General features: G+C 39.3%; 1 protein-coding gene across 3 annotated transcripts in view; it reads right to left on the bottom strand.

The window, feature by feature from the left end:
• Window positions 1-18,648, bottom strand: part of RPS6KA6 (ribosomal protein S6 kinase A6) — a 33,071-nt gene extending 14,423 nt beyond the window's left edge. For 2 of the 3 annotated variants that reach the window (XM_017817537.1, XM_017817546.1), the window contains exons 1-7: window positions 11,300-14,043; window positions 7,520-7,636; window positions 5,104-5,185; window positions 4,258-4,338; window positions 3,633-3,712; window positions 722-828; window positions 422-459 (exon numbers count right to left, since the gene is read on the bottom strand). In XM_017817537.1, the coding sequence (XP_017673026.1) occupies window positions 422-459; window positions 722-828; window positions 3,633-3,712; window positions 4,258-4,338; window positions 5,104-5,185; window positions 7,520-7,636; window positions 11,300-11,344 (550 nt within the window). In that variant the 5' untranslated portion in view covers window positions 11,345-14,043. Of the gene's footprint in view, window positions 1-421; window positions 460-721; window positions 829-3,632; window positions 3,713-4,257; window positions 4,339-5,103; window positions 5,186-7,519; window positions 7,637-11,299; window positions 14,044-18,629 lie in introns of those variants that run through there. The other variant, XM_017817556.1, reaches the window with a different exon arrangement.
• Between the last annotated feature and the right edge of the window lie 422 nt (window positions 18,649-19,070).

The raw sequence follows: 19,070 nt of genomic DNA, 5'->3' as shown, positions 1-19,070 counted from the left end.
TCATAGGGGAAATATTGTTAATCAATAATCCATTATCATTTCCAGTTGCAGAAGGAAGAGAGAACTTTGAGACTAAATTAAATTTAAACAGATCCATGCAGAATTTCATAAATATCACCATTATTCCATCAAATCTTTGAGAGTTTACAAAATTTCCTTTTCTCTTGGAATCTAACAGCAATATTTTAGATCCAAAAATATAATGAAATCTACAGGACAAAAGCATCACCTTAAAAGTAATTTAAAGCTTTTAGAAATTCACATCTTTTGTTTACATCACTTCCTACAATAGATCTATTTTAATTTTCCTCATAGAACTCTTTTCCTGCGTTTTTATATGTATTTCAGAGTGATAATCCAAAAACACACAAAAAAGCTTATGCAGAAAGATGTTCAGAAAGTTCTAATGAGTGTTGCCTACCTGTTAACTTGATATGTCCTGCTTCATCAAGCAAAATGCTGAAAATTAAAATTCACATTCACCAAAACACATAAAGAGTAATGTTTACATAGAGTTATTTTAAATAGAAGTTAAAAAAATTATATCCAAACTTCTATTATTACTTTAATAAGTGAATATTATTTAATTTAAAGAATATATTTTTTATATTTTATATTTGTTTACATAGTCTAACAAAAAATGTATTTAATTTTTTGACATCACTACAGTGGAAAACGTAAAGCAACAAGCAAANGAGTGGTAAAATACATTTTACTTTACTTTTCTGGCTTCAGGTCCCTGTACACAATTCCCAAGCTGTGAAGGTGATCCAAAGCAAGGGCCAGTTCTGCGAGGTAGAATTTCACATCTTCCTCTGTAAACATAACCTAATAAGAACTGTATAGATTTACCTTCTGATCTTGTCTTCAGTTTTTAAAACTGCAATCTAAAAAAAATATAGTCCTGTCTGCCTAAATTTCAAAATCAGTCTCCTACTTCATGAATTCACCCAAGAGAAATTATTTACTAATACAGGTTAATTATAAACTACACAAAGAACTACCTGTAATATTTAAATAATAACATCAGCAGTTACTGCAGAGCTTTAGTTAACTTTTAGGTAATAAATTTAATTGTTATATTTGGTGTAATTAACCACCAGCACTCCTTCTGGCACAATCCTAAAAAGAGAGTTTTCCACTGCATCATAAAATTTAATGATTTAGCTGCTGTGTTGGGTGACTGTGAATTCACATTAACAATATTTAGGACAGAAAAAATAGAAATAATTGAGAAAAAAGCATGCAAAACCAAAACACCGCTAAAAATAACAATGACAATTTGCAGTGGGAGTTGAAGAACCTGCTCTGCTCTTAGGAAAAAAAATAAAATTCAAGAACCCTGGTGAGACACTGAAAAACTGATGTTGCTTATAAAGCACCAGAGAGATGCCCTTCCAAATACTCCACAGGTTGCTTCTAATTTAATACACAGAAATTGTAGCTGCTTTGGCTCTTGTCATGTTCTACAAATTACTGGAGAACCTTGAAATCTTTAAATTACTGGATTGAATGTGAGGTTTAAGTGAAATATTCCCTTATTTGTTGAAAGCAGCAGGAGTAAGAGGTGCAGCCACTCTGCTGCACAGGAGCTGCCTAACAAGGCTTAAATTAAAGTCCCTGAGCTCCCTGATTTAGAGCTGCCCTGATCTGTACTTTGAATTTTACATATGTAATCTGGTCCAGGGGCACAGAAATATTCCCTCATTTCCATAATGACAGGGGTTAACCTTGTAGGAACAATAAAGCTGTTACACCACACAGTGGCACCTGGATTTCTTTGCAGAGCGCTCTGGATACTGGCTTGCATCTGCATCAGAAAAGCAAGAGTAATGTCCTTACTCCTTGGATGGCATTACTCCTTGGAGCAGCCAAAATGCAAATCTCAGAATACAATGATGCTAAAGGGCAATCTCCCATCTCCCCATAATAATGACATTTAAAGCTGTTCCTTGTGTCAAATTAAACGTGATGCAAGTCAACTTCATTAAACATCACCAATAAAAACTTCATTACACACTCGTCTCACTCCCACAGCTGAAGCTCTTGTACCCACGCTGGAGTTTAAAGACCAAAGTCTTTCAATAACATCACAGGAAACCAAATTCCTTTAAAATAACCCTTGTGAAATGCTATGGGGAATTTCCTCTCATGTGCACTGCCCATTGGACTCTGGAAATCACCTTGTCTTCCCACCACAATACAAAAACCTGATTTTTTTATATCTAGGCACACAGTAAATATTTAAAAGTCATCACAGAAGGTAACTGAAGTCTTCCAAAAAAACCCACATAGAGCCTCAGCAGTGAGAAAAGTTGACAATTAGGATTTCTTTATTCCCAAAGGGAACCTCTTTCAACCCCCAGCAAGTGTTATGATGGACAGACTTACATCCCTTAGGTAACTCTTAAACTCAGTTGCATTCTGGATAATCCCAGCTGTGTTGGTGCAAGAGAACTCTTCTTCCTGCTCTACCAGAATTTCCTCTATAATTACTCAACAGAGCTTGACCTCTTTCCTACCTACTGCTCCAATAACCTTTGACAAGTTGGCCACTTGAAGCTTTTAACAGCTATTTTTAGCCTAAAGATTAATTATTTTTGAGCTCAATTCTTAGACATTATCACTGTTTACCAAGCTCAGCTTTCTTATAAAACTTAAACCCAAAAATCCCTTTAAATTCTTCCTTCTCTTTTGCCTGTTCCTAAAGTAAAATCTTTATTTTTTACAGAAAGTATATGGGAAAAAAACCCCAAATTATCTCATGACCTCACATTCTGGGGATAAACAACCTCCTTCGTGCCATGGAAAAAAAAAAAAATCTGTCAGATAACATTGTTTTCTCATCTAAGAAAGTGGCTTTTCCTGTGCTTTAGCAATATAAGTGGATTTACACTGAAAAGCTCAGTGAAAACACTGAAAAGTTCTCTTGCTGTGTAGCTGTTGAGCCATTAAAAATTTAGATCTCTATAAAAGGTTTGCAAAAAGAAAATAAAAGTCCTCTCAACATGTTCGTAACACTTATGGTAACATGTGATAAATATTTGATGGGAAATGTTTAAAAAAAATAACAGCAGGCTGCATCACATTCCATCCTCTGAGGATTCTCTCCAGAAAACAGAAAGAGAAATGAAAAATTCAAGGTCTAGTTGTGTGTGAGAGTTTGGGGGAGAAGAGGGGGCTGCAAATCACTCCATGTTCACATTTTGTGGGATTAAGGATTAGGATTTGTATTCCAGCCCCGTGAAATTTTACAGTGCAGCAGAAATCTCCCAGGGCTGCAGGATTCCAGGAGCACCTCAGCTGACTAAGAGCAGGAGAACTATAATATCCCCTTTCTTCAGTGCTAAATATTCATTTACTTCAGTTACGTTTCCAAGCAACAAAACATTTTTAGACAAAAGAACTGTACTTTGCAGATACCAAATTAAAACTTAGGCTACTAATCAATACACACTCAGGTTTCTTAAGGACAGAATATATTCTAGAATATGTAGGAAAGCCCAACTAAGTTATAAAAACTTGAGTGTGACAAGAAATATGGGGGGAAACGGCTTTAAAAGGTAATCCCACACCAAGAAAAAACAACCTCTGTCTAAGAGTAGAGTGGAGATAAAATTTTAGGTACTTACCTCTTTGGATAATCGTGTGAATACATCTCCTCCCCTGAGAAAATCCAATATTAAATAGAGCTTCCCTTCAGTCTGAAAGGCTTAAAAAAAAAAAAAGAGAATAAAAATCAATAGTTGTGTGACAAAGCTGATCTACAAAATAGATCTGAGTGATTTACAACCAGGAAATCTCAGTCACAGGCAATACTTTTGTTATGGAGCTGAAATAATTCAGTGGCACATGAGGTAATTTATTGAATGATTCCTCACTTCTTCACAGAAGAAAATCTTAGTCATGAGAGATGATTAAAATACTGCTCTTTCATTTCTCCTCTGTCAAACAGAGAAACAGCAAGGATGTTAATTACTCTGGTTTCGTTTTACTCAATGAAAAGCAAAAAAAAAAAAAAAAAATCTCTGCTGAATTTGTAAGAATTTGCCAAATCTTTAACTTCAGGAGAACTTCACCTAAAACTTTTATGCAGGTGTGCATTTACATTCCTTTTTTTGTTTTTTTAAGCCCTGTGATTTCAAGTTACTGGAACTTAACTTGGACCCTACAAAAAAATGAGGAAGAACAAGAGCAGTCGTGCCTTCAAGTAACGAAAGGAAGTGTAGCACAGGAAAAATAAATATATATACCCACCATAGTGCAGTTTGACGATAAAGGGATGATTTACTTCTACTAAAATGTCCCTCTCCATTTTCGTACGAACTCGATCCCGAACTGGGGGCGAGAAGAAAAGAAGAGACCAGAATGAAACAAATGTATTTGGTACAAGACAAACAGAGCAGAAATGGGCACGTGGAAAGGCTCTGCTGTCTAAAGGAGTATCTTTCCTTGCACCTTATTTCTTTTTAATGTTTAAGTCTCCTCAAAGCACACTCAAAACTCTATTTTCTTCCCTGCTGCAGCTTCCTCATTGTCATCATTTTCCCAGTACATCCCAGTACTTGGTGATAATCCACATTACTTCCCAGGAAAAAAGCTCCCATCTAGATTTCAGCATCAACTTCTGAACTATCTGTACTGAATATATATTTTCTTATACTTTTTCCTCTTCAACTATAACAGTCCCTATTCACACACAGTGGACCTGCACCCATTAAAGTGTCTCCTGAAAGCCAAAACACTCCTGGCTCTGGCTCCCAGAACAAGAGGGAATGACCGAATTTTGACCACAGCAAAGTTTGAACATAACAAAAAGACAAAAGGAGAACTGTTTATGAAATTAATTTGTTTTCACATAATGAAAAAAACCTAACCAGAATTAAATAATGCAATTTAATACTTTGAAAGAGTATTTTTGACCACATAATTAAAGCTACCTGGCCAGGTTTAAAATAATTCTTAAACATGAACTCACAAGTCAGCCTGGAAAAAAGCTACTGGTATGAACTCACTGACAAACATTTCAGATTAAAGAAACCTTTTAAAATACAGGTGCACCGAAAGCCATGTTTTCAAGTTTCAATGCAGACACACACATACCTTTCAAAGAAGCTTTTTTCAATACTTTCATTGCATAAAGCTGCCCAGCATCAGGACCAATTATCTTCCTCACAAGGAAGACCTGGCAAGATAAAGCCCATTTTTAAAATTACTGCAAGCTGAGTAATCAAATATCAACTTTCACAAAGCATTTGCAAAGCCCCTATTAATTCCAGGCAGTTTTCAGTGTTCTTTCCTGAGCACACACCTTCAAGGAAGAGCAAAATTGCATTTCCTTAATCAGATTAGAGCTGCAGCAGCACCAAGCTCTTTGAATTATCACACTGGTCAGAAACTACAGATTCTTTCCTTATTTATCAAATAATCATTTGGAGAAATTTGTTTCTTTCTATCATTTTCTTGGACAAGGACAATTCTGGCTCCTCTGCCACGTCCCAAGAGATTTTTTTTGTGGTTTAAGACCCAAAGTCTCAAACATGGAACGGGTTTGATTAATGAATTCTGTACAAGTGGTGAGATGAAAGCAAGGAAACCTCATCATTTAAGATCAAAGCACTCTTTCCCTCTGGAATAGCAACTCCAACAGGTTTTTCCACTCTGTTCTTTCCAGGAGAGTTTTAAAGATAGATGGAACATAACTTGACACTAAGAAAAGCCTAATATGAGATAAAATAACACATTCCAAATAGAGGAATCTCTACCAATATTCAAAATCCTGGGTTTTTCAATTGACAAAATGGCTTGGTAGGTGCTTCTGTTCTTAAACTGCTGTTCTTTTTAAGAGCAATTATTAGTTAAGAGGAATGTTTCTGCTGTAAAAAACAATGTACAAGTCACAAGAGAGAGTCAAGAGCTCCCCAAAATTGCCTCTCTGATCTCACCTTATTCAGACTTTCATTAACACTGGATTTATTGACACATATACTTTGTTAGAAATTATTAACTATCTAAAAATTGTATGTATTTTTAACATAATCTTGTCAAATTTTCCATTTTTCTACAATCAGAAATTCAAACACTGTCACTGACTAAATTGGACAGGGTTGGGAGAGGGTTGTTTTTGTTTTAAGCTCTGGTTAGAAGAAAAATGTCATCATATTTCAAGGTTATCAGGTCCTTTGTTCTATGAAGTTTTGCCCAATGACTGACCTACAGCACTGCTCTCCTCTTAGGTCATGATGCTCAAATAAAGGGAATAATTTGAACACCAGCAACTAAGAAAACATCTGTAGATGAACACAATCACAGTTATAAAAGTAAATATTAATAGTAAGCACATACAAATATTTTAGTGCTTAATAACTAGCAGCTTGTGAGGATGTAAGGACTTCATGTACAAGTTACAAATTTTAGCTGATAAGGCCCAAAACAGCTGCCACTGAAAACAACTGAAGCACCACTGATTTGTTTAATTTGCAGACCAAGTCTCCACAACCCCACATCTGCCTTGGAAAGTTATCAAAGGATGAAGAGAGAAATTCAGTGGTGGACAAGTTTAACCCTTTATTTCTGTGCAAGTGTTGAATCCTGCCCTGATGTCAAAACCAGGCTGCAGCAAATCAAGCTGGTGTTTGCCAAACCCAAAGGAAGGGCCCTGGGAAGTGGGAACTGGAAAGGGAAAACAAAACACCATGAAGGCAACAGCCACTGATCTTCCCTGTTTGTTTTCTCTTCCCAATGGAAAGCAACAGAGATAAAACGATCCCTGTGCAGTCACCACCCAGCTCCTAAAGCTGGTTCCTGAGCCAAGCACTGCCAGGTTTCAAAAGCCTGAACTCTGGGAAGTAAAATCTGTCTGAGTCAGGGCTAAGATGTGCTAAACCCTAAGACAGCTTAGGACATCTCAACTCAGGAGTAATAAATATAAGAGGCCTTTTAGGTTCTGACAGTGAGAAGTGTATGAGGGGGTTGGCAACCAACATTACCAGATAAAGAAATGTTTTCTTAAGCTGTAAAACATTAAGAAATATTTAAAAGTCTACACTACCACTTATTCTACAATACCACTTATTATTAGGAAGACAGAATGTCTTCCTAATGTCTGGTGTTTTCCTCTCTCATTCAGTTCCATGCAGAGGTTTGTTCCTGCTTAAACAGAACCAGCAGAAGAAAAGGAATATGGAAACATATGTAAAGTTGACTGACTACTTTGTATGTGCTGCAAAAGATCTAGTTTGAGTCTGGTTTTAAAAAATAAATTACCTTCTTATACACTTGGATTAATATTTCAACTACTATTGTTTCAAACTAGTGACTGAGATATTAGATTTCATTTCTGCAATGTGACACCAAGTGGCACATTACAGAAAGAAATTATTGTAACAAAGCTGCCATATTTCTTCTCTTTGCTATTTGAATAATTGTTCACTTAGTGTCTTTAAGCTGCAGATCACTTGACAGACACAGCAAAATGAAAAACCTGAAATATGTTTCCCAGGTTATTTTATCATCTTACCTTTCCAAATGATCCCTGTCCAAGAACTTTAAGTAGTTCAAACTGTGCTGGATCTGCTTTCTCACATCCTTCTTTCACGTGGTGTGTAATAGGAATTTCTTTCACGCTTCCTTCATCCTGTTGTTTCAAAGCAAACAAAATACAACAGTGAACAGGCCTGGATTAACCAACTCTTGCTAGAAGAGCATGTAAATACTTGGGGTTTTCTCTTGGTTTGGTTTTATCTTAATAAAAGATTTGAAATTCTAACAAGGCATAAAAGAAAGCTGTTCAAATGAAGAGTTTTCCCATCCATCCTTTCTTAAATAGATGGATCTAAATTTTCTAAACTGAAACAAAATTCTCAAAGAATGCCCATTTCCTTTTGCCAGAAATATTTCAGCTACAGCAAAAATGCCTTTTTTTTTTCCGTGACAGGGATAAATGTACAGATTTTTCAACCAAGACTTCTGTGCTTCACTTCTCTTCAGCAGCCCTTAGTTTTCCCAGTGATTACTCTTCTCATCTTTCCCTTTCCTGAAATAAGTCTTAATGAAAGCCAAATTGAATTTCATCATTTAGGGTAATTATTGCTTTTCACGGCAGCAAATAATAACTCTGGCCATCCATTTGTAGCTTGAGGAACACGCATCGTTTGGAGACCATAAATAAAATGTGAGTCATCTTAAAGACTCTGAGAATTCTTGCACCCAAGAGAAGAACAGCTCTGGGTGCAGAGCTCCTGGGAAGATTATCCTGTGTGGAGACCTCCTTCAGGAGGGTAATTCTGAGGTAGGTGAGTGATTTAATGTTCTGTTGACTTTTCCATGTCCCTCTCATCTTGAGCAAAGCAGCTCCAGTTGTGCAAAGACAAATATTCATGATGAAAACAAATCTGATGATGTATTGCAGCTTTTATGGTGTAAGAGAAGCTGCTGGGAGCCAAAACGAGTGAGATGGCAAAATAAGCACCCTTGAAATTCAAAATTACGTGCTAAGACCTACAACAGCTTGCACAGAGAAGGAACAGCACCTCTCAGCCCTATACAGAATATCAACAAACTTCTTCTACACAACCCAATCACAAAAAAACTCCCACCTGATTTGCAGTACTTCACCTTTGGGGCATCCAAATTATTATCAGCTGTCTCCTAACCTCTCTTTAAGGTCTTCATCTTGACAGCTTCTCTTAGCAGAGACCCAGAGAAACACCCAACCAACCTCCTGTGTGTTACTGTCCCTGGATGACAAGTGCAAACAGCACCAGAAAAAGTCCTGACCACTCGATGAAAGGCTTGCTTTTCAGAAAGAACATCACTCTATATTCATTCTACATAACATTTCTATAGTCAGGTTGACTATAGAAAGTCTTGCTGCCCAAGACTGTGAATTAAAACTCATCATCAGCTTTTTCGGGCTTGATACAGAAGCACCTGGATGAAATTCTCTAAGTGGGTTTACACAGAAATTCAGCCTAGAAATCAGATCACCTAAATTCATCCATACTTACTGCAATAATTAAAGGTAAAAAAGAGGCAATCATCACACTGCATTAACTGCCTCTGCCTTAATTGCTTTGTTTGTCCAGAGGGAAAAAGAAAGAGTTCAAACACATCTTAGTGTATTCACAGAGTGTAGTCCAGCACAGGAGTCCTTCCCCTCCCCTCTATCTCTTATTTCACTCTCTTTCTGGGAAAGGCCTGTTTGTTCCGCCTGCTTCCCACACAAAGGTAGGTTTGAACACAAGGCACTGCTGGAAACAACGTTAATTCTCTAAGTCACACTCCAAACTACTTTATTTCCCTCTCTGGTCACAAAACCCAGCTGACAAACACTGAAGATCCAGGGCAAATGTCCCACCTTCATCTCCTCCATCCATCTTGGTGACTATGCAAATATGTAGTCAGAGCAAAGATGCACCTATCTTTTCATTTTCATCTATTTTTTTAAACACTGCCTAATTTAAGGCAGGTAAGAACAGCAGCAATTCAAGTCACCTGATGAAAGCAGCAAGTTGTCTAATTATACACCAAGTTGTACAACAGACTTAATGGCTGGTTCTTCCTAAGAAATATGTAAATACTCTATTTAGAAGCCTTTTTTCTTCACCATCCTAATTTGTATTCCTAAACACTGGGAACCTTTGCATGAGAAAAGATCATTAAGAGCTCACCCTCTCCGGTGTTTATCACCCACCTCGAGTCATTAGCCTGTGACATCACACGTGGTTGCTGCGGAGACTGAGAGTATTTCTGAATGTGAACTCGGGAGAAAAATGTTTTCCATGCAAATAAAGACTAACTTGAGATGGATGAAACGAGTTATTTTCTTATAAAAAGTGTTTTACCTTCACAAAAGATGTCTATGTAATTTCACCTACTTAACCAGCATTAAGGTACTAAAAACTGGCCTGACTGAAGTATAAAGAGACCTCGACAAGAACGGAGCAGATAAAGAGCTGAACAGCCACCAGCCAGTTTCATTTTCATTTCTAGTCTGGCCTCTACAAATTGCAAGATTTGGTTATCTGATTCTGTGCTCTGCTGCTCGAGCAGCAGATTATTTCTGAGCTGAGGTACCAGCTCCCACCGAGCCTTGCACCAGAGGGAACTATTCCCAGCAGGTTCTCCAGGAGCCAAAGTGCTCAAAGGAACACCGGGTGGCTTTGTGCCACCTGACTTGTTACAGCCTCTCTGGGATGTGGCTCCAGCACCCGACAAACAAGCTCAGCAACATCCTGCTCCTGGTTGAAGAACAGTGAAAGACAGAAAAGACAGACAAGCCAGTGCTCAGCTCTCCCTGCTGCATGTGAGGCAGCTCTGACACTGTTTATTTACTGCTGCACACCAGGAAATGTCCAGGCACCACCTGGCTCTATCCCCAAGAGTTTATTCTCCAAATCCCTTACTTACAAAAGTTGTTGCAACACAAAGCAGTGGTTACAGCTGGCAATAAGATTTACTTACAGAATTCCAGACTGGTTTGGGTTGGAAGGGACCTTAAAGCTCATCCAGTGCCACCCCCTGCCATGGGCAGGGACACCTTCCACTAGCCCAGGTTGCTCCAAGCCCCATCCAACCTGGCCTTGGACACTTCCAGGGATGGGGAGTTCACCACCTCTCTGGGCAGGAGATAGCTGACACCCTCTTTATGATTTTGATCAAAAACATCAGGATGGCTGTGTTGAAAAACGATGTCCAATTTCTCCTTGCAAAGTCGGGTGTTTCACCACACGCAGGATCAGTGTGAAGTTTAGTCCCAGGTTTAGCCAGCACACAGAACACTCACCTTCAGCATCTCCCAAACACACACATCACCGAGGCACTGGACAAAAATCATGCTCAGTAGGGCTTATCTGGGGTATTTCTCCATAAAAGCAAAAATTAACATACTGGTGTAAAAATTAATTCTGTTCTAAAACAGCAGGAATTAAGGACCTTTGAGGTCTGAATGTATTAAAAACACAAAGGAAGAGCAGATGACAGTGTAGCAAGAGCAACATGAAGCATCTGTATAAACGGTTCAAGGGTGGCCTGAGCATTTTCTGAGGCTCTCCAGCACACGGAATCTTTCCATAAAGCTCTGCCTCACGCAGCAGATTTTCCCAAACAAGTCACTTAAAGCCTCTACCCAAGTACTAATTTCCAAAATCATCTTTGAGACTGAAGAGTCTCTTCAGATCTTGGTCAAAGAAAATGAGGGGTTCAAAAGTTATTAGAGAGCAGGGAACGCATAAATTTTATTTCCAAAGCAAGTTATGCTACTGAGTGTCTGAAGTGAACAGATACCAAACACACTTACGTGGTAGGAATATGGTTCACCTTCCTCCATGGGCTCATCTGCCATTTTAAGGCCATTTAGCTGGAGAGGGGAAGGAGAAAAAGAAAAAAAGAAAGAAAAAAAACAACATTAAAACACAACAATTTCAAATTAACAGAGTTCCCCATTTGACCAATTTACATTTCAGAGCACACAAGTGAAAACTCATGTTCTTGTTGCTCTAATTTAAAACTGTAGTTTCAAACAAACACTACTACTCAGTAGTTATATTTAGCATCTCCCTTATGTATCATTTAGCATATCCCTTTGTAAATGCTATAATTATTATTATGTCAGTGTTATTTAATTGGAATTAGTTTAAAATTCCTTCTTTAAAAGCTATAGACACCATCCATACAAGATGACACTCATTTAAAATCCCTGTTATGCACAAAGTTTGTGTACAGATGTTTTTCAGAGACCTAAAACCCTAAAATCTCTGATGAAAATTAATTTGAAGTTTGAAGAGAAAAGATTCACAAGCTATTTCAAGTCTTTTTGAAAACAGCAAGTCCAGAGTTGCAACAAAAAGTTTAAAAGTTAAAGCTCTCCCTAAGAAACAAACAATTCAATGCTGAAACTGTAAAAAAATACCAAACCTCAGAAATATGAAGGATGTGCTCTGCTCAGACATGCAAAGCATTAATTAAAAACTGGAAATACCTGACAAAAATGGATGAATCCCATTATGGATTTTGCTAGTAAAACCTGCTACTTTATATGTGAATTGTTCAGCATCACTACCTTTATGTGGCACAGACCTCACCCCAAAATATCAGAAATAACAGAAGGAAATTCAAACAATATTTTTTTACTGAAATACGAAGTTGAACCATTAAGTTCTTAGACTGGGTAATGACTTTTTTGTTGTTGTTGTACTTCTGAATTTATCTAAAATCCCTGCCTAAGATACCAAAATATGGGAATTGGTAAAACACAGGACCACAGAGACTCTGGAAATGCCACCCAGACCATGCCCCTATTTAAATCAACCCCCAAATGTGGATGAACAGGAAGGGCTGGAGAGGCAGGTTGGTACCACCCCAGCAAACCTCAACCACTGCCACTGCTGCTACACACTCCTGATTTTAACTGGAGCTTTTAACAGCTAATTCATAAGTTAATGACTTTGATAAAATTAAATCTCTAATTTTTGCGTCAAGACACCGGCACTTACTTTTGGATTCTATCCTCAGCCAGTTTAACCAAGCCCTGGTATGTTCAACCCATGTTCATCATCCATCTCTCCTGTATTACCCCCCTTATTTCTATAGGCCTAAAATCACTCACCCATTACCCTGAATTGAGAACCCAGTGCTACAAATTGACATCATTTATTTCCTTTTTTCGCCCAAATATTTATTTTTCCAAACTAGATGCTGGGAGGGGTGAGACACCCACTATGCCTTGTTACTGTGTGAATTAACTCAATATATCACAAAAAAACACCAAATTTCAGCCCAGCTCTGACCTCCAACCTCACTTCAGATGATGCCATGTAATTTCTTTTCACAGTATCAGGAGATTACACTCAAGTGTGAATTCATGTGAGACCCAACAAAACTGTCCAAAAAACTTAACTGGACCTAGTAATAAAAGGGGTTTCCACTCAAGATCCTCATTTGTCATTCAAGGACTTTATTTTGAAGCAAATTTAGTGCACATTTCACCTTTTCTTTCTTTCTTTCTGGTTAATATTTTCCAAATTTTGTTACATTTTATCTCAGGAACCAACACTTCCAGCCAGAAGAACTGTATATACACTGAAAACAGCAAAACAGGCAATCAGCCACAAAGAATGGGGTTTTGCACCCAAAAATCAGTGTGTTATTTGATCTGTTTTGTCCCTGAGCACACCATATAACCATACTTTCAACCTGCTGGCAAATCAAATACAGTAAGCTATTGGATTTTTTATGGCAGGCAATCATCTTAATTAACAATTTCCTATTGTACACTTTTCCCCTTCATTGTTGCTCCTTGGACTGTGTTTGTTTTTTCCTGCCCAGTCTCTCTCTTCCGATACAGACTGGGACAGCTGCCAACTTTTACTCCAAAGAATTTCACGTTCAAGGGCATGAATCTACTTTTATTACTTAATATAACAACTACACTTCTGCCTTATTTCTTTGTGAACCCTGGTCACTGTCCATTAAGAAAGAAAAAAAAAACAAGTAACAAAACACAACAAACCTGTTGGAACTCAAGTAGTTTTAGTCATTCAATTAAAAAAAGTCAATGGCAAAAATTAAATCTTTACTGTTCAATTACTTATATTGTACAAGTTGCAGTGACTAGAAGTTTCCACTGTCCCCCTTATTAGGCAAAAAGAAAAGTGACAATTAATACTTATTTCCCACCTCTGTGGAAAGCAGAGGTGGGAAAATTCAGCTTCCTCAATCAAAGTGCAACTCCTTTTACTGATTTAATCATGAATATTTATGCACAAACATACGTAGAACACAACTATTTTGACCTCTAAGTAATTACTTATATTACTAAATATCTATGAATGCAAAAACTTAAATTCTTACTAACCAATAGAAACACAGATCTCTGTAAAGAGAACAGTTAAAGAAGCCAGGCTATGATTCTAAAGAGATTCCTTCATCCTCAAATCATTTTACGGTTCAGTGCTGCCAAAGTCCTACAACCAACTGAACATTTTAAATATTAACTTCCATGAAAACACAACCTGAAACTCAGACATTTAGCAAACAGGGACAATCTTTCCAAATGCAACTTTAGGAAATCACAGAAAGTGCTTCACATTGTTGATTAATATAAAATAACAAAAGAAACTATGCCAATAGATGAGCTCCAAGCTTAGGTCGGACCACCTGGCAGGTAAGAACTTACTTTTCCAGAGGTGCAGGTTCAGGGAGCCAATGCTCTGAGTCCCAACTGCTCCTGATTTAAATAGCTGCCCTGGATCCCATGACCAGCCAGGACCAGACCCCATTCCCTTGGGAGAATATCCAAAGGGCGTTGTGGGCTGCTAAAAGGCTTACCTACTATTGCACATGTTTTCCTTTGGATAATTACAGAGGAATCCCAGTGTTACCAAAGATTTGAACCCTCTTCCCCCCCCATATTAAGGATGTTTTGGCCACTTAGGTGGTAAATGTGTGATGGTTTGGCTGAAAGAAGCCAAAGGTCAGCAAAAATGCCAAACCACAAGGAAAAGCAGGAGAAGGTGTAAAGCTGGTTCATCCTGCCGTGTTCCTACAGGTCTTCACTTAGGCATTCAAACAGAATTAAAAATGTTCTAGAAAAAGCGGAACTGGGAATTTTATCATCGCACAATTATTAGAAGTGAAAGGCATATTTCACTCCCATAAAATCTTGGTGGCTTCAGACGGGTAAAATTCTACCTAAGGATCACCAAAAGCTCCTGATTCCTCCACAGTTCCTCCTTCCATTTGGGAAGTCACTGCAGCAACAGCAGACCTGCACCTTAATTCTCCCAAATGAACACAGGACTAACCAGTTCCCTTCCCCACAGACAGAAGTACCACCTCAAACACTTATTTCAAAATATTCCAGTGGAAGCTTACATTGGAAACCCCAATTATTTCGAAAAGACTTTGAAAACAAATCCTTTGAACAAAAATCCTGTTAGGACGATTACATTTGTTCCTCATTTATTCTTAATTACATTTATAGAGAGTTTGAATCATTAACTTAATTAGCAACACACTGGCCTACTGAGTAATTCCTGGGATAGCTCTGAGGAATTTGAGGGTTCTGTGCACAGCCAAAAAGGTGAGGGGTTCTATTATTTTTTTTTTAAATATCTAAAAGTCAGTGTGAACAAAACTGAAGCTTAAAGACACATGATCTTCCTATGAAACATCCCCAACTCTTCTCCACTATTCTCATGCACTCTTTAACACACCAACTGACAGAGGAAGATAAAACAATCTGCCTTATAATAAAATAAATTAAAAAAACTGAAACCCATAATCAGTTACGAGGGAAAGTTATAAAGCTCTTTTCCTATGGCAAATAAATCATACATTCAGCCAGGACACCAAACCTTCAGCCACATATAATTACTGGTTTTAAGGGAACATTTTGATCCTTCCCATTATGAGATATCAGAATTACGTGTGCCTCAAACTAGTTACAGCTCTGACAAGACACAAACCTGACCCCAAGCACAGGGATCACTGAACTACCAAAGCACTTGAGATCTTTATGATTTTAACTCCAGAATCAAAGGGTATAAAAACCAGCCAGCCTCAAAATCATGTTTAATGGCAGGTAATTCTGGAAAAGGGTAAGATTTAAACTTGATGAAAACAACATACTTCAAATTTTATTCTTAATGTAGTAAAGAAGTACATCTACATAAAGACCAAAATTCTATATATTATGAATTAACAAATCACATAATTCCTTGGATTTAGGGTTATTGTGAATTCTCTCCAAAAGTATCCCGCAGGAAGCAAGGTGAGCCACCTGCAACAGCCCACTGGCTCCTCTTAGAGCCCAGAATACCACAGCACACTTCCAAAATTACCTTTAAAAGTGGTATTCCAAACCAGAAAATCATTATTATTGCATTGCAGCACTTCTCAATGCATAAAGACACTCATTGTTTTCCCTTTAAGAGCATTAATGCGCATACTTTTTTTTTTTTTCTTTTAAAGGCAACTTGTTCTGAAAAGTCTTTCTAAAATTGTTGCAGTGGCTGACGGCACTTCATTCAAATTAGGGGCAGTACTTTTACTTTCTTTCCTTAAGGTAACACCGCGGGGTTGTGGAGATTTTCGGAGATGCACAACTAGGTAGCTGAGTCATCCACGTCACTGCCAGTAATTACTCACAAAGGAGTTATGCAACCCCCAACACTGACAAAATTCAGTGGCCTCTGACAGACCAGGCTCCCAACGTGCTCCGGAGGATTCACTGACAACACTGCCCGAAATCAAAGATGTATTTCTTTCAGCTGGCACGGGCAGCAGCTCCTGCACAACAGCAGCAGAGCTCAGCTCCTGAGCATGCCTTTGGGAGGGCACCAACTTTCAGTGCAGCCCAGTTTTCCAGCAGAATATTTGAGTTTTCAGGCACTTTGCTGTTTCAGCTTTGTCTTCCTTGTCACAACCAGGCAATTAAGCGACTGGTTCCTGAGGTATTTCTTGCAAAAAGAAGTATTTGAGTGCGAAGTTGCATTTATGCAATTCCCAGTATTCCTGGATTGCACACAGCATGTGCTTACGTCAACTACACAGTCCTGTGAAATGCAATCCTCCCTGTCCAGTGGGCAGAAAATACCCAAATTACCATATTCTGCCCAATTCCAAGTACTTCTGCACTTCATGCAGCTTGATCAATGCAATGTGAACAATTATTTTCCTGTTTCTTTGTAGACTGTAATCACATTTTAACAATCTACAACAGCTGATTATAATCAACACCCTCACGCCTATTTTTACTACCATGAAAATGCTTATTAATCCAATATTCAGGAGGAAAGAAGTTCACTGGATGTTTGAAGCTTAAACAGCATGACACCAACTCTTCCTACCCGGGCTTAGGGAATTCCCAGAGTCACAAAACTCCACAGGTGACAGGCACAGGAACACAAGGACAGACAGGAACAGCACAGTGCTCAGCCCCAAACCCTCAGCACTTCAAGGACCCTCCCAAAAAAGGGCAGAATAATCCAATCCTAAATTTCAATAATTTCTTCCAAAAGTTCACGTTGTTATTGTGACTTGATGGTAGGAAACAAATTTTGGTGCTTCAAGATCACATCCTTCCCTCGCCAACTGTATTTACTCAAGTCAACACAAGTGCTACTGCAAATGCACTTATTGCTAATAATCCTCAATTTAGTCAACAAGCAGACTCCTCAGGTTTTTCCTATTCCACAACAGATGAACACCAGGAAGCACAAGTTAATCTTCAAAATGAAAACCAGTTTCACAGTAACTCTGTTGACTGCAGTTCCAGCAAGGTCCAGGTCCCCAAGACCTCTCTGCCAATACAAAGACTACGGGCTACAGTTAACTCCATAAAATTAAAAGTGAAACTCCAAACCAAAATTCATTTTAACGTAAAATACGCCTTGTTAAATCCCCAAACCACGTGAATATGAAAATCCAACAAGTGAAAAATACTGCACATCCCTGAGATGCACTTATGGAAAGGGTTATGACAGCAAGTATTGTTGAGAACAACAACTATGTTCCTGAAGAACAGATCAGCAGGACCAAGAGAGTTCTCAGACTTTCACTAAGTTTCATACCTCAACTACAACACACTATTTTTACAAACTGTAAGACAAATAAATAAGCCTTAATACTTCTGCTGACTTTCTAATCCTGTAGCTTCACTAACATAATTAGGATTTCTCTAATATTAAGGTACAGGGAGTGCATCAAAGTATTATTAGATCATTAGAATATTTTAAAATATTAAAGCGTAGCAGCCACAGTGTAAAAATGCATGTCCAGTAATTATTGTACTTGGAAATGGTACTAAAAAAACCCAAATATTAAAAACGCTAAGAGATTTGGGGTTTTTCCCTTTACATGTAGGAATTTTTATCAGAGCATAAAAATTCAATTGGACATCCTTTCACTCTTCCCAAAACTCCACCTTATGCCTGTTTTGCACACTTTGTACTCAGACGCGATTTTGCCACAGACCTTTTTACTTCCAATAAGGTCTGCTGCATCCCAGAAAGCAAGTCTGACCAGTTTGAAGCAGCTTTATTTAGATAACATCTTTTGTGTGTCTAACAGACCTCGGTGCAATCTTTTATTTGTCATACCTGACGATACTCGATACGCAATCCCACGCTTCTGATTTCAAAGTGCAAGAGTTTTAATACCCGGGCACCACATTCTGCTGAGGCACGGAGATCGTTGCAACACAACCAGCTTTACCTTTTTATTTCCTTTTAAACAGCGTCTGGTGCTTGCTGATGGAAGCACTTCGAGTGCTAAGCAATACCGAGGAGATGTTCCCCGGTTTTTAAACACGTTTAAGCATCCAGAGCTCAGTCAGGCACTCCTGGCTCTCTCTGCTCGTTGTGTGTGTGATAACTAGAGTATGGTTAGTTATTCAGCGTTTAAGCATTCAAAGCTCACTCAGGCACTCCTGTACCTCAGTCAGGCACTCCTGGTTCTCTCCGCTCGCTGTGCGTGTGATAATTAATGTACAGTTAGTTATTCAGCGTTTAAGCATCCAAAGCTCACTCAGGCACTCCTCGTTCTCTCCGCTGAGAGAACGCGTGTGTGATAATTAACGTGTAGTTATCCAAGGAGGAGGCAAAGGGACCTCTCCGGCGACAACCTACCTGGACGCGCAGCCACGATAACACGCGCAAATATTCAGCAGAACTTAAAGTAACTTTGCACGGCCACCAAAGCGAGTTCGCGCGGAGCGGGGCCGGACACCTGTGACACGGGGGGGGGACACACAAAGCCCCGGCCTCCCCGGCCGAGTCCCGCTACCTCCGCACGTGTCCCCGCCCGCCCGGGGCAGCGCCGGGCCCGCGGCCGCCGCGGGGCTCGGAGGCGGCTCAGCCCGGCACGGGGGCGGGCGGCGCGGGAGGGCCGAGCGGGGCCGGGCCGGGGGACCGCGGAGGGCCGGAGGGGGATCCCGGAGGAGGGCGGGCGGGCGGTCCGCGGGGGCAGCGAGGCTCGGCCGCGGAGCCCCGCTCGGCCGGGGCAGGCCGGGCCGGCCGCAGGTGCGGGCGGGGCGCGGGGCCGGCCCGGCGCGTCCCCGTCCCCCCCCC

The sequence above is a fragment of the Lepidothrix coronata genome, unplaced genomic scaffold (genome assembly GCF_001604755.1).
Source record: "Lepidothrix coronata isolate B3197 unplaced genomic scaffold, Lepidothrix_coronata-1.0 Scaffold2, whole genome shotgun sequence".
NCBI classification, from domain to species: domain Eukaryota; kingdom Metazoa; phylum Chordata; class Aves; order Passeriformes; family Pipridae; genus Lepidothrix; species Lepidothrix coronata.
The sequence above is the reverse complement of the archived record's forward strand: the minus strand, read 5'-3'. Positions and strand labels throughout refer to the sequence as shown.